This window comes from Emydura macquarii, unplaced genomic scaffold (assembly GCF_026122565.2).
Source record: "Emydura macquarii macquarii isolate MOO-44397 ecotype Brisbane River unplaced genomic scaffold, CSIRO-AGI_Emac_v2 contig_450, whole genome shotgun sequence".
Lineage (NCBI taxonomy): Eukaryota > Metazoa > Chordata > Testudines > Chelidae > Emydura > Emydura macquarii.
This window is the reverse complement of record NW_027130587.1, coordinates 7,437,245-7,464,796: the sequence shown is the minus strand read 5'-3', so window position 1 is coordinate 7,464,796 and position 27,552 is coordinate 7,437,245. Positions and strand designations below refer to the sequence as shown.

Genomic DNA, 27,552 nt, shown 5'->3' with positions numbered 1-27,552 from the left:
AGAATAAACTTGTTAATGCTATTAAACCACTTTGAAAATAGCATGGTACAAAGGAATGCAAAATAGTAATACTTAGTTCTTACATTGCACTGTTTATCAGTAGATCTCAAAGCCCTTTACAAAATCTGATTAAACCTGCTTTGAGCATATTAATCTAAGAGAGTAAGATTGTCATTGAATCGCCCATATTAAGATTCATATTGTTTATACTAATTTTAGATCTCAGAAGCTGATAAGCCTCCTGCTCAGAGGTCAAGACACTGTTCCTGAGATCAAAACAACACTGTTCTGATGTGGGCAGAATGAGAACTAAGTGGACACAGGTTTGCAGCAATGTGATATCAGACAAATCGTGTGAAAGGCTTTCATTCGAAATAATGCTTGACTTATTTCCTGAAAACGGGATTGTATTGGCTATGAATTTATTTATTATATACTGAAAAAATTATCCTTAAACGGTGCCAGATAGCTTCAGCTCTGCTTACTAATCAGGGTAACTTTGGTGCTTTATGACATCAAAGGGACTTCAAAGGATTGAAAGGCATCTTTCCCTTCTCTACATAAAATAATAATAAAATATCCCACAGTATTCTGGGGTAGGGGTAGAAAATGCTTTGGCTCATGTGATCAAAAATAATCCTTTTTTAAAGAACATAGTTTTAAACCTGGGGACCTAAGCAAATTTCAGCTTGGGTAATTACATCTCAACTTGGGTAATTACATCCTGTTTAAGGAGAATTCTTTTTCACAGGTTCAGCTGGAATAGTTGTGCCTCAGTTTCCCCATTTGTAAAATGGGGTTAATGATCTAGATTTCCTTTAAAGTGCTTTGAAATCTACTGATGACAACCACTATAGCAGAGCTAGGTGTTATTGTTAATCTTCATTTCCTGTTCTGAAATATCCATTCTTGTTCAGTGTTAAATGGTTGTTTTGTTTTCACTCTGGAGATAGCTGCATTTCAGTGGTTGATGGAATCCTGCCTGTCTCTAGGTTTGGACATTGGTCTGCACTGTACTTGGGGATGAAAGTTTCTGTGGTGATGATGATACTTAGCTTTCAGGCCTGATCCAAAACCGCTGGAGTCAATGGGAAGACCCTCAGTGGTTCCCAAACTTGTCTGCAGAGCACCTCTGGTGGCCCACAGCATGCTGGCTGGTAGCATGGTGCTGCATCTCTTCCATGTTTCCAGCTGAGATTGAAGAAATTCAGAACAAAAGTAGAGTGTAGTAACTGTCAACTAAAGCCCGCTAAAATACATTGAGTCCTTTCCTAATACCACTTTTCCATGCAAGCAATTGCTAAAGTGCCATGGGGGTGTTACCCTACTGAGAATGGGAGGGGAGGTGTTCTGCTTGTTTGCAAATAGGACGGGAGGCAGCCCATGCAGTCATGAACAGGAGCAGAGATGTCAACGAGGCAACTTCTCTGTTAAGATCTGGTTCACATTATGTAACTGTTGTGAGAACCCCTTGTCCAGTGCTGTAAAACTCATGTTGTCCTTTTGAATGTTTGTGGTCTCTGAAATTGAACACCTGATCCACCTTAAAATCCCTTCTTAAAACTCACCTCTGCTCTGTTGCCTACAAGAGACTGTCGGCTGTCAATAGCTAGGCGGAAGGCGAGCGGTGGGGACCACTCATCATGCTCAGACGTGCTTGTCTCACTCTTACCATGTCCTCCCCATCCGTCCTCCTTCCCCCTACTTTTTGTTCTGGCTGCCGTCTGTACTCACTTGTAAACCTAGATTGTCAGCTATTTGAGGCAGGAAGCGTACAGCACTTAGCACATGGGATGCCGATCCCTGGTTGAGGCCCTTAGACTGTAGTGATAGGTCAAAGAAGGATAATGATACAATTTGATGCTATTTTTATATAATTTTACATATTCCACTGTGCTCCCTGAATGAAAACTTCAGGGGGAGCCTCGATTTATATAGTGCCTTCTATCTGGTCAGCTGGGAGACACTGGGATTTGAATCAGAGGGACCCATCAGAGTTTTTTGGATCTGTCTAATTGCCAATTTGCCTCGCTGAGCTAGGCCCACTTTTTAAAAAAATACCTTCCAAAGAGAGACTTCTACTGTCAACTATGTGAAGGTTCACACGGCTACGGGGCCAGCGTCTCCAACTGAAAAGAGACCTTCAGGCATTCTCTTAAAGGCTTGGGAAATCTTGGCAGCTGATCAGACCAAACAGAGACGCTTAGCCAGGGAGGGAAATGCAATTTCAGAGAATACCAGATGCAGAAATCTCAAACTGAGAAAGCCTTTTGTTTTTTGAGTCCAGGTGACTTAACTCATGGTCCCTTCTCCTTTCCCATGTGCCATGTGAAAGCATTTGATGATTCACCTGCTGCAGAAGGTCCCTCTCTGACCTTACGTTTGGGTTTGTACCCATCACTATGGTATCGGAGCACCTCCTACATTAATGAGATGGGTGACAGCAAAATTTTTAGCGGACTTCATGGAGCCTTTGGCTCGTCTCCCTTTTTTGGGTTTTAGGAAGCTGTGCTTGGGGCAGGCTTTTCTTTTTAAAAGTGAATGGTTGATGTTGTGAGTGGTGGTCCGATTATGATGGGAAAGCATTATTGAAGAGGAAGGTTTCCAGGATTTTCTGTAGGTGATTGAATCTCTGCATTTATCTGATTTTCCTCTGGAAGCTCATTTGCAATCCGATAACCTTGGCTGAGAATGATTTGTCTCCACTGCTTCCTTCTGGACTCTCAACGGCATAGTCCCAGATGAGCTCAAGCATCTTAGTGACCACATCACCATCTACGAAGCGTTGTTTGTAGCTGAGACTTGATCCATTAATAGCTTTGAAAATTAGGACTAAGCCCTTAAACTGGTGATGGAAGCTCTCTGAGAACCTGTTTCAGCTTCCTGGAAAGGAAAATTTTGAGTAATATATTAGCTTCCGCATGCATTGAAGAAGGAAGATGACTGCAGAATTTTGATAATATTTTGAAATACAGAAAAACAATGCTCAAAAAAGTGCTTTATAACAAATTCTTCATAGCTTTTCAGCATCTTTCACCCCAAATACTCTTAAAGTGCTTTGAAAACTATGTATATGCATTTATCTATTTTCAGTTTGTATAGAGCCCATCTTAAGCTTTTCTGTGTGTTACAAAATTAAAAGACAGCCCACTGAAATATGGCCACCATTCAGGTGTGGAGTTCAGCTGTCCCATGACACACAGCATGCTGCACATTGGGAAAAAGTTAAATTCTGCTCCTGGTGGAACTGAAGGGTAACTTGATTCAATTGATCTGGTATTTAGAGCCTTATCCCGCACAATTGATTGCAATAGGAGTTTTACCATGGGAGCACAATCAGGCCCTTAATGCTTAATTCATTCCTCTCATGTCTTCTGCACAGGCAGAGTTTCTGTATCCATGTGTGGAGGCAGTGTTGCCTAGTGGATAGAATATCTGACTGGGACTCAGGATAACAGGCTTCCATTGCCACTGGCCTGCAAGTCGCTTCATCTCTCTGTGCCTCATTTTCTCCATGATTCTTCTCTCCTTTATAAAGCACTTTGTGAGCTACTGATGAAAAGGACTGTATAAAAACTAGGTGGTGGTGGTATTTGTTGCAGGATCAGGGCCTGATCCAAAGCCCACTGAATCAAATAGGAGCCTTTCCATTCAATGAGCTTCAGATCAGTCTTTGAGGCCCAGATCCCGTGCTGAGAACAGTGCAGGGCAGACCCCTCTGCCTGCCTAGCCTACCACTGAAGTCAGTGAATGCACTGAAATGCAGTCAGAATGCGCTCAGTGCAGCATGGTTTGTGAAGCGGTGCATGTAGAAATGCATGGTTTCTAGGGTCCAGTCCTTCAACTCCTTCCCTCCTTGTGCTGAGGACTGACATATCTGGGCAGATCCATTGACTTTAATGGGACAGGATCTGGCTGAGGGGACAATGCCATGCTTTTTATATGTTACATGTATATGGCCTGTAACACGAGGAAAAGCCCACTTTCGTAGCGGTTTATTACCGTTTATATGATGGATTAAATGGTTTGAAATCCAATGTGTAAAACAATTGCTGCCTCCATAGCATTTGCACGTAAGTCGCACATTTTTGGCTCTATGTAGGAGCAGGCATGTGCCGCCCGTTACGCATGATTGTGAGAACAAGCAGATGAATTTGAAATGTCATAACTTCTTATTTAGAGCCCCCAAATTCTTCCTACCTCTGGCTTTTCTGGTGAGTGGCATCTTCCAGCCGTCTACCAGATACTTCATGTAGATGCTTAGCTTGACTGATGGGAGTGGCCCTACTGCAGTCTGTGGGACCACTCGTCTGTGATTTTTGTTGTTGTCAGATGGGGACCATTAGTGGAGAAGCAGTTTGTGCAAGAAGTGTGCGTCCCTGCCCATGCATTGTCAGCCCAGCGAAAACCACAGCCAAATCCGAGGGGAAAGATGCATCCAAAACTGCCCCAGGATCAAATTCAAACACACTTCGCCCAGTAGCTCAGTGGGAAGGTCTGAAAGAACTCAGGGGACCTATTTGCTCCCTGTCTATATTGAAGTCCCAGGCTACAGGTTCCCCCCCCCATGGACTACAACTCCCAGCATGCACTAACCGGAGCGCGCATGCCTGCTGCAGGTCAGTTTGAGTGGCAAGTTGTTTGTTACACTGTAACACCAGCTGCTTTCTGCACTCTGGAGCTTTTGCTGCCTCTGAGCTCCCTTAACTCCTTTCGCCTCTGGTCCTTCGCTTAGCTTCCCCCTTTGCCCGTCTTCTCTGGCTTTAAATCTCTCTCTAACTTTCACATCGTCTTCTCCCTCCCCTCCCCTCCTCCTCCCCTTTCCTGGAGTCTTAAAGGGGGAGAAGAAGAAAATAATAATAAGAAAAACAAACCCTCCCATTGAGGAAAAGAATTATTCATAAAGAAATAGACACCGACCCTAGATGAACTACAAATGAGAAAAAGGAAAAGATGGAGCTGCACATTCTAGAGCACAGGCTGAAAGTGGCCAGCATAGCCAAGGAGAGCATCCAGCTGTTTACCTATGGATTAATCAAACTTGCTTTCCTTTCCTCCAAGACCAGGTAAGTGCCCGATGAATAAAGAAGGGGGGAGCCCAGGGAAAGCTCGAAGAGGCTACAAGTGAGATCCGTGATGCCCGTGGCTAATTCCATTGCAGAAGCTAGGATGGCGGGGGGGAGGAGGAGGAGGGGGGACAGAGGTGGAAAACAACTTCGTGCCTTTGCATATTTTCTCCCCTGTCTCCTCCACACACGTTCGAGGTGGTTTTTTGGGGGGGTTGGTTTGGTTTTTTTCTTTTTATTTTTGGGGTGGGGGGGTGGGTTTGGTTTTTTGTTTTGGTTTTTTGTGTTTTTGTTAAAGAAAACCTCCGTCTGTCCCCTTGTTTAGCTCTTCTTTTCTTTTAACATGCATATGTCGCCCGGGAGCTGCTCCTTGTAAATGAATGGATGAATGAAAACAGGTGTGGGGAATGTGCGGGGGGAGCCATGGAAAGTGGGTTTTTGTTTTTTTTTTTGTTTTGTTTTTTTAAAGAAAATTAAATCAATAAAAAGGCGATCGGTCTGGACAACAAAGACGAGCAGCAGCAGAAGCAGGAGGAGGAGGAGTGGTGGTTTTTTGTTTTGTTGCTTGCAGCAGTTATTTAAAACAAACACCCAGGACACGATTTGCTCTTTTAAAGGTGTTTTTGAAATGCTGAGTGCCCCGGAGTAAGGAGGAATTGAATTCATGCATTGTTGCAATATCACAGTCTTGTGTTTTTTTTTTTATTCTTTCTTTATTTATTTATTTAAGCATTGTGGTTTGTGAGAGGTCTCTGAAGAAAAAAACATGCAGTGGGAGGCAGTATGTGGATGGTTTTGTTTTGTTTTTTTTCCTTTATTTTGTCCGAGCTATAAAAATATATATGTATTCTGCCAAGGCTCCTCAGAGGATAACAACTTGAATTGCAAATGTTTACTCTCTCACTAATAAAAATATAGTCAGCTTGTTGACTGTTGTTGGTTTACATGGAGAGGGAGGTAAATCACATCACTCAAACTCTTTTTGGGTTTTTGAGCCTGATCATTTGTATTTCACTTTTCTTCACTGAATCATCCCAAATAGCATTGATGTTTAAAGACAGGGGAGGACTTTTGCTGCCAAGAGGAGGGAGAGAAAGTTTGTGTTATTTTTCTAAACTGTTTCATCCCATTCGGTAATTCAATCTGCTCTCTCCAGTAATGCTTGCAGATGAATGGACCTGTTTGTGGTGTAATTTGATTGCAGTTCCTTATCTCTTACAGTTAAACTTCTTGCACTGAAATTTCACTCTGATTTGTGGCTCATCCCAGTTGGCTCAACACTGGCATTGTTTGCAGTGTAATGTATATCAGCACCTTGTTTACTGCTGCCTCTGAATACTCAACAGGGTATTAAAGGCTTAAATCTTAAAGGCCTTTTTTTAATGTACAGTTTCATTACTAATTAAAAGTGACTGCTAACCTTTGTTCCATTTAATTGCTAATCAAGTCACTTTGTTTACTGATGCTTGAAATGTCAGCATTAAATTCTTCCGTTGCTGTGTGCAGTGGTGTTGTACCCCTTGTGGGTCCCAGGATATTAGAGAGACAAGGTGGGTGAGGTAATATCTTTTATGGGACCAACTTTTAGTTTATATCCAATAAGATATATTACCTCATCCATCCTGTTTCTCTAGCATTAAAGTCAACATTTGGAGCCTTTACATCTGTGGCTCCTAATTTACAGATTGCTTTTCAAGTTCAAGGGTGGTCTAGTTGTCTTCCAGCTTCACGTTACATTTTTTGACAAAACTGGCCAATCATATGAACAGTGTTAGAGTGGCACTGTGCATTTCTTATCTTTGTGTTCAGCATGTTAGCTTGCAGTTGGGTAGCACTTTATCTACATTAGGTTTCATGCTGCTGCCCATCACTATTGTATCTGAGTTCCTTCCATGTAAAATTAGTAGCAATAGCAAAGTCCCATATAATCTTCATGGAGTCTCTGGCATTTCTCCCTTTTTCAGGGTCAAAACTCTGCTTGGGGAGGATTTTGTGCTTCATTTTTTAAAAGATTTTATTCATTCCCCCCCTTTTTTGATATGATTGCTATTGGTAGTGATTTAGGGATAGAAAGTGGCACCAGTGTGTCATTCTTCTGACACCCACCTGAAGTGATGTCTTCTGTGTATAGTGCTACCATGCTTTGCAGGTGCTTAGGAAATCAGGGTCCTTGCCTAGGAGCTTCTGCTCAGATGTACATAACCCACACCGTGAAAGATCTGGAATGAAAGTGGGAGCAGATAGCTGGGTTGATTTATTAACAGACCCTTCTGGTCTTTAAAGTGAATGTGATGGTGGCTTGATGTCCAGGAACCCAAAGCTCTCTACTTACCCACAAGACAGACTTCCTATTTACCCCCCCTCCCCGGTTTAGAGTGACCAACAGGGAGGATGAGTAGGGTAACTGAGCCTCCAAACTACACCCATTAAGCCACTGTGAAGGTGCCAGCTGCAATGGTTGCCTTTGCTGTCTGTGTATGTGTCCCGTGAGACCCCAGAGTGAGTCTTCACCTGTGCTGCCATACTGCTGTTAAACGGGGAATACTTTTGGTACCCATTGGTCTGGGATGGATTGGAGCCAGGGACCTAGTAGTGAAATGATCAGTATCCTGATACCAGTAGTTTGAGCTCTTCAGACTCCTCCCCCCACTTTCCTTTCCCCCAGTTAGATGCTCACTCTGGGAGATGAGTGAACTGTGATGAGTTCTGCAGTATACATCTGACATTGCAAAATCCTTCCATCACCTCAGGGGAATGGTTGGAACAATTTTTGATTAGTGTAATTAAAAAAAAAAAAAAAAAAAATTTAGGGAGGAAAATAGCTCACATCTCTCCTAAAAAGCTCTTGCTATTCAGCTGGCCTTTTGCCAATTGGCCCACCCCAGGTCTCACGCCTGCATTCATTATGCTTCTAATTTAGCTCACATTGCATAAATATATTTATTTTAAAAAAGAAGTTACTTTCGAAGTAATCTGATGGCCATGACTAAGAAGGCAGTTAATGAAATGAAAGGGTGAGACAGAGGCGGAACATGGGATGAACTGAGGGAGGGCTAAAAAATTGTGTTTAAAAATTAGCAAACATTAATTTTGAAATGGCAGATGGGCAAAGGATAAAAACTGTAAGGCTCCTGGATAAAATACAGTGTGCAAAATATATCTGAGAGCCAGGTCCTCAGCTGGTGTTAATCTGTGTAGGCCTATTGACTTCAGCGGCGTTGCATTGATCTATAAGCCAGATTCTTAGCTGGTGTAAATCGGTGACGCTCCAGTGAAGTTGGTAGACCTTCATGGATTCACACCTGCTGAAGATCTAGATCATATATTTTTAATGGCACAGTTGAGATCTGCACATATCAAAACTGAGATCAACATAATCTTCCTTCTGTTACCTTTTTTGTTTCCCAATTGCTTGTTACCCTCTTTTTTTTTTTATGTATTATGTCTAAGCTTGAAAGAATTGGATTTTTTTATTTTATTTTTTTTTGTTGGTAAATGTTAATTGCACCATCCACACACAAAGCAATGAATAATATTTCTCTCAATGATAATCAGAATTTACATATAGGCAAAGTAAGATATGCTGCTTTAGAACTTATTAGAGTTTGGTTTGAGTATTTACTTTGTATATTTTCATATGTGATGTTGACAGTTTGTGTTTTAATGGTTATAAAACTTTAACTGTTTGAAGCTCAAACTGTCTGCTGTCATTAAATAATTATTTTCTGATTTTCCCTATTCTCTGACACCTCCCCCCATAATTTCCTGCATCTATGCAAATTTAAATTGTTTAACATTAAAAATTCCTTAAAAACATAACTTTGCACAAGTTTGAAAATTTAAATCAATAAAAATGTTTTTTTAAAAAAAGCTTAAAAATAAACATCAATGTTATTTATCAAAATTATAAAACCAAAAAAAAGCTGAATTCTCCCAAGTTTAATCATGTCTAAATTTGTCTTGTAAATTCTTTGGTGGCGGGGACCTTGTCTGTATTCTCTCAAGCACACAGCATGCTTTTGGATGCTGCAAAAATCACCACCCTCACTGCTCAGTCACTTAGCTTTAATATTTCATCCTTTCCCGCTCTCTCTTTTTTTTTTGTGTGCATGTAGTCTTTTTCAAATACAAGCTCTTTGGGGTAGGAAGCTGGTTTCTTATATGTCTGCAAAGCATACTTACCTGTGTGAAGCTATATAAAGAGCAGCTTCCATTCCACTGACCAGAACCAAATATCCCCCCCCCCCCCGCCCCCTTTCTCCCATTCCTGCTGCAGAGGTAAGGATTAAACTGCTTCTTACAATGAGATGATGCACCACAAGTGACCTGTAGGAGGGCTTTCAGATGAATAATACCTAACAGTTGGTCGATTCGTTGTCTGGTTTGTCACCTTTGCTTACCTCCTGCTTGAAATATTTTAATTACACCCTACTCTCCTGTCCAGAAGTTAGACGCTAAATACCCACTCTAAGCTTCAACAAACTTAGAGGCAAGTAAGGAGGAGAAGGAAGGCAGAGGTATCTTGTCTTTTAAATGAGTTTAAAAGTGCAGTCATAGAGTTGAGTATGAGTCCCGCAAGATGTCTGGGGCTGGAGGGGAAGGTGGGGAGTGATTATCTTCCAAACATTTTGAGCAAACATTCATCCTGGAATAATAATTAGTCTGTTGATAAATCCCTCCTCTCTTACCATTCATGATCCAATCCAATTTTACAGTGTCTTGAGAGTTCATAAGTAATGTGTGTGTATAATGTACATATGTGAGTGAGTCTGCATATCTTTTATTGATCTTGATTTTTAAGGCTTCTGAACAGTGCTTCAAACTTTCAACCTTTCGGGCCCAATAAGTCAACATGTACCCCATCCTTTGAGTTTTCAAACAGATAATTAAAAAGATACTTCATGGGTGCTGATTTTTCAAGAGGGGTGGAGTAAGCATGAGATGATCTCTTACCGGGCCAAAACCCTCATCTGAGAAATTGGCCTTGCCAAGACCATGTGGCAGAGCTCCCAAATGCGAAAATGAGAGAGACAAGAAGAAAAATTAGTTTAAGATGAGGTAGGTGGTGATGACGGGATTAACTTATTGAGTCTGTGTAAAAATTTCCAGAACCATCACTTGCCTGATTTTCTGCTTTCAAGATTTAGTAATAAGGAGTGAAACAAACGAGTCCATGGGTCCAAGGTAAATATTGGGCTTGAATGACATTACTTTATCGTTAGGGTGAATTTGAAAGGTATTGAGCTGAGGCAGAGAGTGTGTTTACAAACCAAAAGTTGTATTTATTTATTTACTTACTTATTTGGGTTTTTTTGTTTTTAAACTTTGGTTAATCAAAATGTAACGAGAGAAGTACAACAAACTATATGTCTGTGACTAAGCTGGTTTCTCATTGGTGGAAATTAAAATAGAGGGAGCTTTTTAGGAGAGATGTGAGTTATTCTTTGAACCAATCGTAATGCAAATAGATCTGCAAATGAACAAGCTGATGTTTTGAATGCAAATGTCTTCTCTTTGCACTAGCCCTTGTTTTCTCATAAATGCCTGGGCTGGGGATAATTTAATACAGTGTTAAATCTTTTCAGACCTTGTGATGTGGTAGTGTGAAGAAGCTCTTAAAACATATCCAGTTATGTCATTTGGGGGTGCAGCATGTAGATATTAAGAACTGGTATTCAAGAGATCTGTAGTTCATTTCCAAGCGTGTAACCCTGGGCAAGTCATCCTCCTATGTCTGATTCCCTGTTGCCAGATAGTAAACAACTTTGTTCAGTGCTGGGAAATCTTCTATACAAAGGCAAGTTCTTACTATTACCCAATGATTCTTATTTTTAGTTCCATCATTCTGTTGGTTCTAGGGGTCACCAGAAGGCTCCTACAGGTAAGAGGGTACATTTAACCCCCAAACATGGGGAGGGGGTTGGGCTTGTTTGGCTCCACCCCCCTAATGAATATTGGTGTGGAGGAGATTTTTCAAAGGCCTATGTGCCTTCATTTTGTTATAAACTTGTGTGTGACATCAGAGTGTAAGGACTGTGATTTACCTTCCTAATCTATCTCCTGCCCACCGCAGTGGGACCTGAGTACTGTCTACCATGACCACATAGTGTTCAGGGGCGGTGGAGGTGGATGGGCTAGTTCGTAAAGGCTCATGGGGATGTGGCTTCCTTTCTCCTCCCTGTCCCCAATAGTTCATCGATTCCCCCAAAGCACACTGCCATGTGCACCTGCATGCCCTGATTCCTGCCAGGAGCACTGGCTGTGTACAGTACTGAACTTAGCTACAGAGGCGCAGCACCCATTAAACTGCAGGCAAGTTTGGGGTGAGCAGAAGGGGCAGAGGATGAATTTCATTCTTTTTCTCTTTTGCCAGCTTGAGAAGATGGCTCTTTAACTAGGAGTAGTAGCCATTTATGCTTATGAAGGGTAAATTACGAGGAGTTTCATCAACAGCTCTTAGAGGACATTATCCAGTGTTTATAATAGTTAGGACCTTGGAGATAGCAGGTTTCCTCCCTGCTAATCTGGTCTTTTTTTATAGTTTATCTGCAAACCTTGTTTCTCATCCACCTCTGTTCTTCTGACGTATAGGCCAGTATGGCTGTGCCTTAGTAACAAAAAAACAAGGATGTAAACTATTGCCTGAAGCCTTGACCTCTGAACCCTGTCAGACCTTGCATGTTAAGCCATGCAAGAAGTTGGGAGGAACACTTACCTAGAACCTGCATGGAATTCAGCGGAAACGTTCAAAGCCCAGCTTTGTGCCAAGAAGCATTGTGTTGCTGGAGAGAGGTATTGTCTTCCAGACATCAAGTAAAACTGAGGCTCTGACTAATCTTTGTCATCAACTAGGGCTATTAGATCTGGGGTTCTTTCTAGATTTTAATTTGAGCAATTGCATTCTGCCTGCTGTAGTTTCAAGTGGATCTGGTATTCTTCCTCACTTTCTGTCCTTTCACTGTTTGCACTGCAGTACTGCAATGTGTGAGGGGTGTAAGATTAGTAGGATGTTGTGAACTCTACCTACCTCACTGACATATTTTTAGGCTTAATGTTTGTTAAACGTTTTGAAATATTCAGGTGAAAGTTGGTCGTGGCAATGAAAAATGATATGACCTCTTCTGATTTCTAGCAGCTCCCTCCCCTGGTTGGATGCCTGAGTTTTCAGCAACAGAACAACAATATTGTATACTTTATCATGGACTGAATAGAGATACTGGATTTATGGCTTATTGCAACAATCTGTAACCCACTAACAACCTCTTCACCCAGCTGCTTCCCTCACATGCCCATTTCCTCCCTATGACTGGAGGGGTGTTGAGGAGCCACTTCACCTTGAATGGTCCCTTGAAATATGTGTTAACTACTTATGCTACATAATCATTCCACCTTGTATTTAGCTGTGACATTCTGATTTCTGAGTTAGTTTCCCAGACTGGAAGAACTCTGTGTAAGCTTGAATGAAAGCTTGTCTCTTTCACCAACAGAAGTTGGTCCACTAAAAGATATTACCTCACCCACCTTGTGTCTCTTACATGAACTGTGGCTGTTGTGTTTTTATTACTACTACTTAGTGACAGTGTTGTTTATTGACATGGTATTTAGAATCAATAGGATATTCCCCCAATGTATTATAGTTTAGATTAGGCCCAGTTTAACGCCTAGACCTATTTGACCATTCCCCCTTTCTGTTTTATAAAAATATAAACCATTCCCATTTTTATAGTAGAATTATCTGCTGGGCACGCCAGTACATTTATTTATTTAACACATAATTGCCTAATCATCTTGCATGCCTCAGTGTTACTGTTTTAATACCTTTGGACAAGTATTGCCACTTCTTTTTTCAGAGGAAACACAGCGCGGATTTGTTCTTTTGCTTATTGCCAGCATCAGAAAACTCCAGCTCTGATCTGCTGTTAATTGAATGTTAGTAAAGGAAGAATTACACAACAAGAATGTGAGTGAGGAAATAACTCTATTCATTGCAGTTTAAAATCAACAGAGCAAAGCTTGTAAGTCGCAGTTGTCATTTCTAAGTAGAAAGATCTTTTTTTTTCAGAGCTCAGCTTGATTTTGTGTAACTAATTAGAAGATATTGTTATTAAGAGAGAAAACAATTAGCAAACAAACAAATGTTTCATTATAGCATAAAGGCGTTAAAGATTGTACGGTTGCAAAAGAGACCTAACCAATTTCCCATTAGTTTCAGACTTACTGTACAAAACTTACTGTGCTGACCATGTAACTGGGACTCTTAGTTCATTTTTGAAGTTTGATGTGTAATAAACTTTTTTTTTACTGCTTGATATAAAGCTTTTTTCTGCCATCCAAACAAAGCCATAAATGCGTTACAGGCCAGAGTTGACTTCCTCACTTTCATCTGTTAAATAGATTTAACTAAAGCTTGCAGTTTAGAAGCCGTCCATCTTAGAAGGCTTGTGCTGGTACGTTGAGGTGTCAGAAGTGCTATTTAGCACAAAGCTGGCAGAAGAGAGAAAAGGTGAAGTCTAGATTCAGGTGGTAGTCAAATTATTTGCAACCATTTTTGGGGTGTCTTCTGTGAACCACACTTCTGTATTGGAGAAATCATTAAAGCTCTGCCTGTCTTGATGGGCAGAAAGGGGGTGTGTTTCAGTCATTCATGATTGTCCAATTGAGTAAGCTTAACATGACTGCAAAGCCCCATTTAAGATGTGGACTCGCATGAAACGCTATAACTATGGCGAGATATGGTGAGGGACTGAGCCATTACAGGCTGTCATTGTCAATGAACTCCCCAATCAATCTGTATTGATGTGTCAAGTAAGATAGGAACAATATTATTATAAATGTGTGGTTTTGTTTTGGGTTTTTTTAATAAGCATGTGTTTCCAAAGCATAGTGGATGTTTTTCTCGTTGGAAAGTTTGGGCACCTCTGCTAGAGATTTAATTGTATATGCAAAATAATGCCAGTTAAGTCATCAAAAAATGTAGCTTTTAAGTCTTTCATATGAAGTATTGAAATAAGTGATTGGTTTTTGTTTTTGTTTTTTAATAAAATTAATTTACTTGCTCTCAGTGGAATTTCTGAACCTAAAAGTTGTTGCCAGTTCTGATTCATAGGAATTAGTACTAAAAATAGGAATGTTTACAAGTTGGGAGGTGGGTAAACCAGTTAAAACTCAGGCGTGGCTGTCTGTCTCTGAATGTAACAAATCCTAAAGAACATGAAGGTATTTTAAAACTATATCCGGGACTGTCTTTTCTGTCCAACGGCTTCTCAAAACAGCAGCGTGTGTCAAAGAATCTTGGCAGTGTTGTACGCTGGTCACAACGACACCTGAATAATATGCCTCAGTTGTAGGTGGAGGGAGGACAGACCGCTGGTCAGGGTATCAGCTTAGAACTCAGGAGACTCAGCTTCCGTTTCCTACTCTGCCACAAACCTCTGAGAGACCTTGGGCAACTTACCCAGCACCAGATTTTTAAAGGTATTTAGGCACCTAAGAATGCATTGAAATCAATGGGAGTTAGGCACCGGGGCACTTTGGAAAATCTCACTAAGTAACTATCTGAACCTATAGATGACGGACTACCTTTAAAACTCTGGTCCTTAGCTTCTCTGGGCCTCTGTCTTCCATCTGTAAAATGGGGCTGATAGCACAGGGGTATTGTGAGGATAAATTCATTAAAGATTTGTGATGTGTTCAGATTCTGTGGTGATGGGGACCATATAGATATTTAAGGTAGATAGATACTCCTACACCTTTGGCTTGTTCACAGGCCAGCCTATGTCTTAAACAATGTTCCTGGCTCGCTCATGTGTGCCCCCGTAGGCAGGGTGTGAATTTGTGCACACTTAGCTAGTTCTCTCCTAAAGCTCCATGTGGTTGTACTGTGGGTGAGAGTTAGAGGTAAGGCATTAAAAAATACTTATTTAGCTGTCCATGGACCAAGGAAAGATACTTTGAGACATCAATTATTTTGTATTTGTATGTTCAGGAGGGCCTACAATTTGGGGCAAAAGTTAGCAGTATCAACAGAGGCTGCAAATACTTCCATATGAATAAAATTAACACATTCTTTTGGGTTTCCACAGTGCAGTGGGGAGTTTGGAGTAACTACATTGTGCATAGGATGATGGTAGTTAATAATGGGATAGAACAATGAGAACCCGGATAACCATCTATCTGGAAAGGCAGCGCATGATTCCCACAACAGAGGATGTATCAGAGAGACCTAGTAATTGACAAAGTGCATTTGAGTTTTGTTGAATCTATACTTACACCTTTTAGTATGATGTAGGAAATATTTTAATATTAATATTTTTTCTTTTTCACTGTGTATCTGGCTGACGTGCAGATGTCATAATGTTCTGACGGCTTGATGACTGCCATGAACAAATCTCTCAAGTGCTGAGCAGAATCGTATCAATTGAGTGCGGAGGAGGTTAGAGGGAATGTGAGTTGACCTGGCACTTGACTTGGTTTTCCTGGAAAGACCAAAGTGGTGGGGTACAAGCTTGTCCATGTCAATCAGCATAGACATCTCAGAACCACTTGCAAGTCTCATTCAGGACTTCAGGTAATACAGTAGTGGAATCTTGACGTCTTGGGATCTAGTGCAACTGTATCAGCTTCAGGTCTGGGACCATACCTCTTTCATACAAAATGCTATTCAAAAAAGTTAGAAGTAAGCTTTGCTCTGACTTTGAGCTGTGTATGTTGAGATGTTCTTGATATCACTGGATGACATCATAGCAGTTTGTTTTACTGGGGGTTACTTTCCATATAGTATCATAAAGTAAGTATGGCTGGTACTCTCCATGAACAAGTGCAAAAGTATTTTTCTGGCTGAAATTACACAACTTCATAGCCAACTTTGGAGATGGAAGCTCAAAGAAAGGCTGGAGTTACAGGAATGGGGAGGGGAGTCTACCTTCTTTGCTACTTTCTTGGGCCTTCGAGTTTCCGTATGATTTTGCATGAGCCTAGTTCCTAGCAATAATAAGCTGTTAAAAACTAGCATATGCTACAGCAGCCTTGAGAATACTCTATCTTAAACTAGAGCTCAGATCAATCCCTAGCTTTTTTGGTATTGGACTAGTATTGGTATTGGACTGCGTTGGGGCAGAGCTCTGGTGCAGAGAGTCTGTGAAATAGAGACAAATGTTATCTCCATCTCACTCATAATGATGGATTGATTACAGTTTGTAAAGGTTCTATGCTGATGTTGTTTTTCTTACTGTAGTGAATTACAGCATTTGCCAAACTAATTAGTTAACTCTTCCTTGGGTATTATGTCTGCACTATGTTCTATTCTGTCTGGGTTTGGCTCTGCAGGGGTACACCCATCAGTAATAATTATCCTCTGGTTAATGCAGACTTCTTGAACTCCTACTGCAATAGCAGTCATGTGATGAAACCACACTACACAAAGAATGCTCTCCTTAGTTTTACTATGGGAAACAAGCTACTCCACGTTCATGTGTTTCTTGTACTCCTTGTGTAGTCATTCAGTCTCCCTTGTCTTTATGTCTTCCCATGCCACCTGACAGCTGTTGTGAACTCAGGGTAGTAGCTAAAGTGAGGTCCCAGGACAAATGGGCTCTGTGACAATTGTCATTGGGAAAGTCTAAGGGGAAAAACAGTTTGAGAGAGCAGGGAGTTTTTCAAAGTGACATTAAGGACACGAGCAAACTATCCCATAACATAGGAAAAATAGGAAGTATGGCAAGAGATCATTCTGGCTTAATCAGAAGATCTTCAATGATCTTAAACTCAAAAAAGAGTCCTACAAAAAGTGGAAACTAGGTCAAATTACAAAAGATGAATACAAAAAAAACCAACACAAATGTATAGGGACAAAATTAGAAAGGCCATGGCACAAAATGAGATTAAAGTAGCTAAAGATATAAGGGTAACAAGAAAACATTCTACAAATACATTAGAAGCAAGAGGAAGACCAAGGATAGGGTAGGTTCATTACTCAGTGAGGGGGAGGGGGGGGGAGACAATAAGAGAAAATGTGGAAATTGTAGAAGTGATAATGACTTTTTTTTGTTTCAGTTTTCAACAAAAAATTTAGTAGCAATTGGACATCTAACATAGTGAACACCAGTGATAACATGGTAGGATCTGAGGTTAAAATAGGGAAAGAACATGTTAAAAATTACTTAGACAAGTTAGATGTCTTGAAGTCAGGAGGGCCTGATGAAGTATGTCCTAGAATACTCAAGAAGCTGACTGAAGAAATATCTGAGCCATAAGCGATTTATCTTCGAAAAGTCATGGAAGATGGAAGAGATTCCACAGGATTGGAAAAGGGCATATTGGAAAAGGGCCAAATCTAGAAAAAGGGGAGTAAGGACAACCCGGGGAATTACAGACCAGTCACCTTAACTTCCATACCCAGAAAGATAATGGAGCAAATAATCAAGCAATTAATTTGCAAACACCTAGAAGATAATAAGGTGATAAGCTGATTATCATCAACATGGATTTGTCAAGAACAAATGTCAAACCATCCTAATAGCTTTCTTTGACAGGGTAACAATGTGGGTGGGGAGAAGCACAAAAATGATTAAAGGTCTAAAAACATGGCCTATGAGGAAAGATTGAAAAATCTCTGTTTGTTTAGTCAGGAGAAGAGAAGACTGAGGGGGGACGTGATGACAGTTTTCAAGTACATAAAAGGTTGTTACAAGGAGGAGGGTGAAAAATTGTTCTCTATAACCTCTGAGGATAGGACAAGAGGCAATGGGCTTAAATTGCAGCAAGGGCAGTTTAGGTTGGACATTAGGAAAAAACTCCCAACTGTCAGGGTAGTTAAGCGCTAGAACAAATTGCCTAGGGAGGTTGTGGAATCTCCATCACTGGAGGTTTTTAAGAACCAGTTAGACAAATATATGTCAGGAATGTTCTAGTTATTACTTTAGTCCTGCATTGAATGCAGGGGTCTTGACTAGATGCTAGATGACCTATTGAGGTCCTTTCCAGTGCTACTTTTCTCTGAGTCTATGGCAGGGAAAGCCTTGTGCCAAATGAAGACGAAGAGTCTTTAAGGAAAGCGTTTGGGTATAGTTGTTACCCTATAACTCAGTGGTTCTAAAGCAGACACAGCTCAGTAAAACTCTGCTTGTGTCCCCTTTGTGCAATTATTGGAAAGGGGCCTGGAACAAATGATACACAAGGACAGCCCCTACAATTTAATACCTCATGATCGTTCATGAAGGGCCTGATCCTGTGTCCATTGGAAAGACTTCTGTAAAGTTTGGTGGAGGTCAGATCCATTCATTAGACTAATTGAAATATGAAATGGTCCCCAAATTATACGATTAGTGACCAATCACTTATTGCTAGATTTTAATGGTCCCATGAAGCAAAATGGATATTTGAATGGGCTTCAGATTGTGAATTTTATCAATGGCCTTTTTTAAAAGGCTGTTATATAAGGCCATGGATGGAAAAGTAGTGCAAAACGTGAGGCATATTAAATGCAGAAGACCATGTGCACGGCCTGTATGTGCATGTATGTACTTGAGCATATGCTTTAATTTTAATTTTTCCTCGTTGTTTATACTACTTTGAAGCATTAAACCACAATGTCCTTGGCTGTTAATCCACATTTGACAGTGTTCCATGGCACAATATTACTATTCTGCTCCTTTCCAGTTAAACCATTCCCAGTGATTAGAATAATACCATAATGTTCTTTTTTTAAACTCTACTAAAATGCCATAAGTGGGTTTCTAGGCGCTCAGTTATTAGCTGTCCTAGGCAAAAGCCTCTTTTGCTTTTGTGGCTGATGAGCCCCTACCGCATGTGATGACGGAGGCAGTACTTTGCTAGAATTGTATGGGGGATGCATTCATGACCTCTACCTGCATGCCTGGCTCATCAGCACTACTAGTATAATGCTTTGAGTATTGCATTTCCTCACTACTTTCTTTAAAACAAAAATTCCAATAGAGACAAATGAGTGTTTAAGAGTGTACTGTTTGGCAAACTTGCCAATAAGGCTAGGAATGTCCCTGGACTCAAAATACACTGATCAGTATTTTTTTTCATCATATTTAAACACGTTCTTGATTATATATTCTGTGCAGGACTAACGTAGAGAGAAGGACAATGAAAGAATTTTATGGTGCTACTTAAATGACCCTGGCACAAAGCAAAGTTTAAAATACACTTTAAGCACTTGTCAAATCTTTAATGGGAAGAAAACCTGATATTGCTCACATTTTAATATCGTAGTTCATTTTGTATCAAACTAAATGTGAGTCATAGGGCAAAATTTTCAAAATCACCCAGGTCCCAGTTTGAAAGGACTCTTGGGCACTTGACTCTAAGGTTCCTTGAAAGCCGAAGTGCCTGTCACTTTTGAAAATCGGACTGAGACTCCTAACTCACTTAGGTGTGCGTTGAAAATTTTGCCTGCTGGCAAAAGAATATCTTTTAACCCGCAACATACAACACAATGAATTATAAAGACCCCGAATAAGGGACACTCTCACAGCCATTGATGAAGGAAACTGCAAAGATATTGCTGCAGCCTCTAGTAGGAGTAGCTTTAAGTGGCTGGAAAGCTTTATTTCAGACTTTTAAATAATAATGCTTTTAAACCATTCGGGATAGGGGCTGTCTCTACCTACGTGTTTGTTCAGTGCCCCTACAGTGAAACTCTGATTGAGGCCTCTGGGTACCACTACCATATACAATAATAATCATTTGCATTTCTCTGCCCCCTCCCGCCCTTCTCTTCGAGGATCTCAAGTTCATTGCAAATATGCATTTCATTGCATCTCTGAGAGGTAAGGAAGTACTGCTGTCCTTTGCAGATAGGGAAACTGAGGCACAAAGAGGGTCATTGACTTGCCCGAGCTCTCAGAACAAGTCTGTCGTAGAGACAGGAATAGAACGACATGTCCTGTCTCCAGCTTCTGCACTTTCTCTGGCAAAACATTCTCTTTTGATTTGTATGTGTTTGTCTGTCTGTGAGAGAGAGGCAACCTCTCTGTTTTCTGTTGTATCAGCCATCTGAGATTCTAATGTTAGCCTCTTTTCCTGTCCCATTTCACATTCCTAGTGCTTCCAGTTTCATTAGTGGTGCTTTGTTCTTCTTTGCTTGCACCTTGAGGGCTACTCAAGAGTTGAAAGATGTTGCTAGAATCCCAAATGGACAACAGAAATCTTCCCAAGAGTCATAAAAAAAAAGAGTTACACACACAGTCATGCTGTATATGTCATTCCAAGTCAGAATGCTCTTGAAATGAAAATTGACTCAGCTAGAAATGAAAGGTGGTGACCAATGACAGACAAAAACATGTGTTTTTAGGGGCTCTCATAGCTGTGCTTCAGGACAGTGAATGTTTCACTACCCAATATCCTTCAGATGACAGCTGCCATTACATGGGCTGAATATGAAGAACACATTTTCAGGCTGCCTCACCTAGAATGCTATTAAGACTGTAGCACTCAGAACAATAACAGAATACTGAGCTGCCAGCAGGGAGTCTCCAAGTGGACAAGTGTAATCATGCACTGCTCAGCTTTCAAAGGAAATTGCAGTTAGCGCATTTGAGTTGCTCATAATAGTAATGCATTGTTTAGCCTAATAACTAAGCAGCTCTCTGGGTTTCTGAGCACTGTCATCTCACACTGCTAATCATTCTGTTCTCATGTCATCCCAGAGATGAACTAATCACCTGCCACCTCACTTTATCAAATTGGCAGATTAAGTGCACAGTAATTTTTTTAAAACTAAAACAATATTTCGCCTCTTTTTTTGATCAACTGGTTCATTTATACATCTTTGTCTTATCGTGTATGGCTTTGCATTCATGTGTAAAAATGTGTTTTTAATGTAAAAGTTAAGAGCATGACCTGAAAAGGACACCGTCAAATTTGTTTTTTCACCATTCACAAAATCTTTGTTAAATCACAGTTGCTTCTAATAGCCACTTGGGAATTGAAACAGACATCTGTTTTCTTATGACTATTTGCTTCCTCCCCTGTAAAACATGCTCTTTTATAAACATGTGTGGTGCTGGTTGTCGTATCTGGGCTCATCTCAAAGATCGGTGAATTTAACCTCTCACCACCTCTCTGAAACAAAAATTAATATCTCTGTTATGTGCATGGAGAACTCGAAGCACGGGGAGAATAAATGACTTGCCTAAGGGCCAACAGAGAATCTGTGGCAGCGTGAGGAACAGAACCAGGATATTCTGAGTTCCAGTCCAGTGCCTAATCCCCAAGGCCTTTCTTCCACATCATATGTACATTGGCTCCTTATTGAAGGATTGTTTGTGAGAGGGGGCTGCCGGCACTGACATAGCACTCAAGCATTTGTTGTGAGGGAACGGCTCCACCAGCACGTGAATGGATTTTGCAAAGTTTGCACACCCACACAAAAAAGGAGTTGTGATGCCTTGGAGCCAGTGACCTTGACTTTAATAACGTTGTTTGATCTTTTGTTAGCTGATATGGGTTTAGATGGGGTGTACCCTATAGACTTCTGCAGGCATTGTTGTGTTGGTGAGAGCTTGTGCCAGCAGACGTTTGTAGCGTAGAGGCAACTGTATTGGCAAAGTTGTGCTTTCACCAGTATAGTGTGTTTCGCTCTTAAGGGGTGGTTTTGCTTTTCTGATATGAAACATAGCATTGCCGGCATAGCTGCATCATCACAAGGAGCATTTTGCCAGTAAAGTGTACAGGTATTTCTGTAAGATTGAAGTGTTCCAAATGAAGACATGGCCTTTAATTCTCTCCCCACGCTCCCTCCCTTACGATCTTTCTGCGTAGGAAGGACTGTTGTCTTCTGGCTAGAAGTGTTGTCCTCAATCAGTTGCAATAGGGAATTAAAATAGGACGGGGATTCTGTTCCAAGGCTTTATTGCTTAGCTCCCTGTCCTAGCCTAGTGTGGTCAGGGACATATGTATTGAACATCTGACTACCATTCAAGACATCTTTGCTTATCGTATAAGAATGTAAGGGGTTAGTTGACCATAGTATTTCCAAATAAAATAAGAAAATTTTGTCATGTGACACACTGTGTTGTGTCCACAGCATAAGAACCTAGCAATGCTGCCAACTAATGGAGTTACTCCTTTAGCTCAAATGGTAGAGGACAGTGCTTCTGATGCTGAAGAATTTAGGCCCAGTCTCCGCTGATAAACCATGGAGGTCAGGTCATTACAAAATGAGAGCCCCTATAAGAATTTGAACTCCTGTGCACCTCAGATGGCCAAGCTTCCAGCTGTGGTGAGCGTGTAGCATCCTGACTGTTGGCTGTGCCCCAACTTTCATAAAAGGTAAAGAAATGCCTGAAATGTTCATCGTCCCATAATAGGTTTGTGATTGTTTTCCACTGGAAAATTCCATATTTTCTCTCAAAGAAAGTGTTTTATTCTTTTTCTTTCTTTTTTTTTTTTTACTTTTGAAACAATTAAACACACAGTTTTCTACAGCGATAGCGGATGCCAAGTCACCAGATAACATTAGGACTCAGACCCAAGGGTTAAATCAGTTACTTATAATTTCTTGGCTCTGATCAGAAACGGGGTTCCAAGAATAGTCATCAGCATTCTGAGTGGGGGCGTTATAGGCTAGAGTCCAGACGCACCAAGGAGTTCTAATTGTGTAACTGCTCCTGTTGAAATGTTACCAGTTTATGTTAGCAGATGGCCACAGCTTATACTAACTTCAACAGAAAGCACCTGTCCTGTTTGCCCTCTCTACGGAAGAAGGAGTTGCAATGTCAGAATAAACCCAGCCATTGGTTGGGAGTCCCTAAATACCTGATCCTGAGTTCACTGAAGTCAGTGGGAGTCTTTCCCTTGACTTTCATGGGATATGGATCAGGCCTGAAGTATCCGTTTAGGCGGAACACTTTGTTCGCTCAAATTGGGCGTTGGGAGACTAGAGTTCCCTGGAAGAAGATGTTTTTGCTGAGAGCCGCACCTTGAAGGTCCTTGAAATTGGTTTACATTGTGCTAATTGGCACTGTTCCCAGCAAGTTGTCCAGCTGGCTCCAAAATGTTTTTGAAAACTTTGTATATTGGGGGTGGAGGGTAGGACGATACTGGTCATCTGCGAAATGGCACAGAAATTAGTTGTCGTCTTGACGCTCTTCTGACTGTGTGAGAGACCCTCTTTGTGGCTGCAGGATGGGATGTTTATTTTTAGGCTGTGTCTACACTTAACGGCCTAGAGCAGCATAGCTGCAGTTGCACCGCTGTAGTGTTTCAGTGTAGAAGACACTCACTACAGTGATGGGAAGGGTTCTCGCATCTCTGTAGTAAATCCTCTCCCCAAAGGCGGATGCCGTTTACACATTGGAGGTTAGGTTGGCTTACCTATGTTACTCGGGTGCGTGGCTTTTTCGCACCCCTGGGCAACATAGCTGGGTTGACCTAACTTTTCAGTGTAGAGAAGCCCTTAGTGTGTATTAATGAAATAACATCCAGCGTGTAACTATGCCCTAATTTCAGAGCACGGTTACCAGTCTCTGAGACAGAATGGTCTGAAAACACAGGTAGACTTCTTGGACTTGTAAAGGCCAGATAAAAACGCTAACCGTACTGGAGCATATGAGTGCCTTTGGCTGACAGACTGTTCCCGTTAGAAATCTTTGGTCTCTGTTTAAGAGTCTACTTCTCAGGTTAGTCCTCCCCAAAGACCTTTTGTTTTTAGTCATGACCCCCAGCGGGGAGGCAGAACCCGTTGCCCAGCAACAGGAAGAGCCCAGAGAGCTTCAGAACATCTCGAAAGGTGAAAGTCAAAAAGTTGTCATGCAACAGTCTACTGTCATAGGAGGTAGGGGGAGAGTGGGTAGTCTGATGGAGAATGGGTGCCAACCTTAGATCTTCTATAAAGCTTCAGGCAAAACAGTGTATGCATTGCCCAGCTTTATGGTGAAAGGGAGGGAGATGTCTCATCATTTTAAATCCAGTATTGGGTTTAGTTGAAGTTTATCAGTCCGTTGATGAGAGTAGTGTTGATTGTCGTGAATTACCTTAGTGTTTGACCAGGAAAGATCCTGGTTTGAAAGCACTCTAACAGCAGATAAAAACAGCATGCTGTGATTATTTTCTTTTTCTAGTCCTTATTTTGTTTATAATTTAGGGGGCACATTCCATCCTTCTAGCAAATCGGAATTACCTTGGGTGATAGTATTGCAGCTGACATTGAAAGAAGCTGATTTGCATGATATGAATAAGAGAAATTCAAGGAAGAGAACTAAAGGAGCCTGGCTTGGTATCGGATGGTTTTGCTTGACAATGATGGGACTGGGCCTATGTTACAAACAGGAAGAATCTTGGTCCCATTGAAATCAATGGGAGATTTGCCATTGACTTAATTGGGAAAGATGGGATTGGCCTGATGGGTTTGATTGTTCCATACATTATTTCTCCTACATGTACACACCTAGTCATATTATTTATGGCTTCCTCTTCATGTAGGCGTAATAGATTGCATGGATGCTGTCAGTCAGTTAGCTATTTCCAAAAGTACAAGAACTGAGACTAAAGATACAGGATAGAATTGTGCACTGTATTAAAGCACCATAGCAATTATCCTTTCCTAGCTGCAGAAACTAAGATTTTGTTTTTACAGAGATAGACTGAAACGTGTTTTGGCTTCACCCTAGCTCATCTTGGCGATGCTCAGCTCTGGAACTTGGACGTTCTATTAAAATTCTGATGAAAGTAAGCGTGTTTATGACTTAGGGCCAAATTTGTAAAGGTATTTAGGCTCCTAGTGGGATTTCAAAAGCATCTAAGTACCTAAAACCCATTGAAATCAGTGGCTGATAAGCACCTAGGTGCTTCTGAAAATCTCACTAGGTACCTAGATGCCTTTTAAAAATCATGTCGACTATACTACTGAAAATTAGTTTTAGCTCAGAAGACGAATTATGCCTTCCTTCTTCAATACATACATCATTGCTAATAAATGTACAGGGGAAAATCAGTACTGAGCCGATATTCTAGATCTGCTAGCTTCCTAGGCCTGTGCTCAATGAATTGAGCTCAAATTACAACTCTACAAGGGGGGCTTCAGTATTTTTACCTGTAGCTACATATAACAATGTGGTCTCTCCTGCTTTGAGAAGTTTAAATCTGTGGAACATCTTCTGTTACTTCTGTGGGGTCTGGCATCAGTAAAGGGGAGTGACTGACTGCAGTCATCAGCTGGGTCTTTGGAACAGTGGATTGTTGGTTCATCTCATCAGGATACAATTTTACTTGATTATAGAGGATCATGCTGGAAATGCCTCTGCTCTGGGTTACCCACATGTCCAGATGGTGAGGTCAGCATTGCATGGACCCTGCTCAATTACTTTGTATGCTGGGATAAACACTGCTATTTAATTTTTATTTTTTTCTATTGGCTCAGTGATCGCTGAATTCTATTGTTGTCCGTAAATATAGGGAGTGAAAAGAAATAATAGCTTTGCTAAATTCCTATTTTAATTGGAAGTAATTGGTTAATTTCCAATCCTTTTTGTAAACACAGACATACATTGAATGGGAGCAACAATCTTGTGGTTATCACTCCCAGGTAACCTGAATTTTTGGCCTGATAAAATAAAATTAAAATCCTTGTAATGCAGGGGTTAATTTCTCAAGTCTGTCTTAAGCCAGTAGAGCAGAATTAACAAGATTTGATGAAGTGCAGAAAATGACTGTAAACTTAGAATCATCTTGTCCTGCTGTTTGCTAACTGTTGATTTAAAAGTGGGTTTTACTTTTGTTTGGTACAGAAGCGAGTTGAATTCTATTCTGGCTCATGCATCATCTAAGGAATGGTTAACTACATTCCTTTTGCAGAATCTTCGTTATTCACAATGATGCACAAACCAGCAAGAACCTGGCGTGACTCAGGGTACATCTACATTGCATGCAGAGGTGTGACTCAATGCCTGTCGACGTACCCGGCCTTGCTTTGATCTCACTAGCTCCGATAACAGTAGCAGAGAAGCTGCAGCAGCCCCCAGGCAGCAATATGAGCTAGTTTCTCAAGTGCACACCCTGGGTCCTGGGTGGGCTTAGACAGCCTCTGCTACTGTGGCTTCACTGCTGTCATTACCCAAACTGGCTTGCTCAAAAATAGCTCAGGTATACACCTGCAGTAGTCACCTCTAATTGCAGTGCAGACCTACCCCTAGTGAGTCCGGGTTGAGTTTTCAGTGCTGGCAGTTGGAGGAAATTCACCTTTGATGTTTGTGAACTTATTGAAGATCATGTAAAGATGACATAATAGGAGCCCCGCATGCCCCTCGTTTCAAGAACCACTTGTCAGAATGCAGCTGCCCTTTCAGGCCGGGGCAGCCTATGAAAGAGCCACAATCAAGACAGTTTTGTTCTCTGTGCAGTTGTAGCGACGGTGGAGGGCGGTAGCCTTAATCCACAGGTTTGTCAAGCCAGGTTCTGGCTTTGGAAAGGTGACTATTAACCTACTTTTATATAATGTAAAAAGTCCCCTATTTTTATTATTCATATTTTAGTGCACATTCGAAGTTTTCCTACCCTTGTGGCTCAAGAGTCTCCTGCTTACTGCCCACTCTCCAGGTACCATCTTGTTCCCTTCTTCCAGTATGACTAGGCTTGCCAGGATTAGATTTTTATCAGTAACCATTGATTTCACCCTACCTGCACAAACTGATAAAAAGATAATTCCATTGATGATTCAAAAACATTGAACCAGTTTGTTTCAATAGTGTCGAAACATTAAAATATAGGTGTGTGCAATATGAAATATATACCAATATGAAATATATTATGTCAGAATGAAATATGAGTCAAAACACAGCATTTTTATCTGATCAAAAGAAAATTTTACCCTATTGAAATCAGAAAGTTAAAGTGATTCGTTTTGGTGCTTTTCTTTCGAAAACGTCACTGAAATTGTGTTCCACGAAATGTTTCATTTTCAACAAAACTGCACTTTCTGATGGAAAACAGTTCCTTCAAACATTTTTTTTCAACCAGCCCTACAAAACAGTGAAAGGCGGCAAATTAGATTTTTTAAAGTTATTTAAAAGGTTTTTAACAATGAAGATAAAAGGCAGGAATTGTCTTTTTTGTTGTGTGTTTGTAAGGCGCTGGCACAATGGGGTCCAGGCCCATGACTGGGGTTCCTACATGCTACAATAATACAAAATAACAATAATAAGGAAATATTTTTAAAAGCCTGGTTATCTCAGCAATGTCCCTTCATATCTTGATTTATGGAGTGGGTAGAGATCTGATCCAGGGCAGTTGAGCAATTTATGAGCACGTACAAGGCTTCTCGTTTGACTCATCTCCCTGACAATCTTTTATTGAAGCTCTCAGCTCCAGGAGCAGTTTTTAAAGACTAAGCCCATCCCCAAATTCCCAGTAAGGGGTTCATTCAGCTGAAACTGGTTGTGTTTAACAAGTGTTGGTGACCTCACGGGTGGGTCTGGATATTATAGTGTAAATTGTAGGTTGCGTTTGAACAGCATTTTATAGT

The 27,552-nt window shown here is 40.9% G+C and overlaps 1 protein-coding gene across 4 annotated transcripts in view; it reads left to right on the top strand.

Moving 5' to 3' along the window:
• The first annotated feature begins 4,702 nt into the window (after positions 1-4,702).
• Positions 4,703-27,552, top strand: part of CASTOR2 (cytosolic arginine sensor for mTORC1 subunit 2) — a 156,870-nt gene continuing 134,020 nt past the window's right edge. For all 4 annotated transcript variants that reach the window (XR_010917972.1, XM_067537906.1, XM_067537908.1 and 1 more), the window contains exon 1: positions 4,703-5,066. Coding sequence is in view for 3 of the 4 variants with exons in the window: in XM_067537906.1 (XP_067394007.1) it covers positions 4,954-5,066 (113 nt within the window). In the remaining variant the exon portion in view is untranslated. The remainder of the gene's footprint in view (positions 5,067-27,552) is intronic.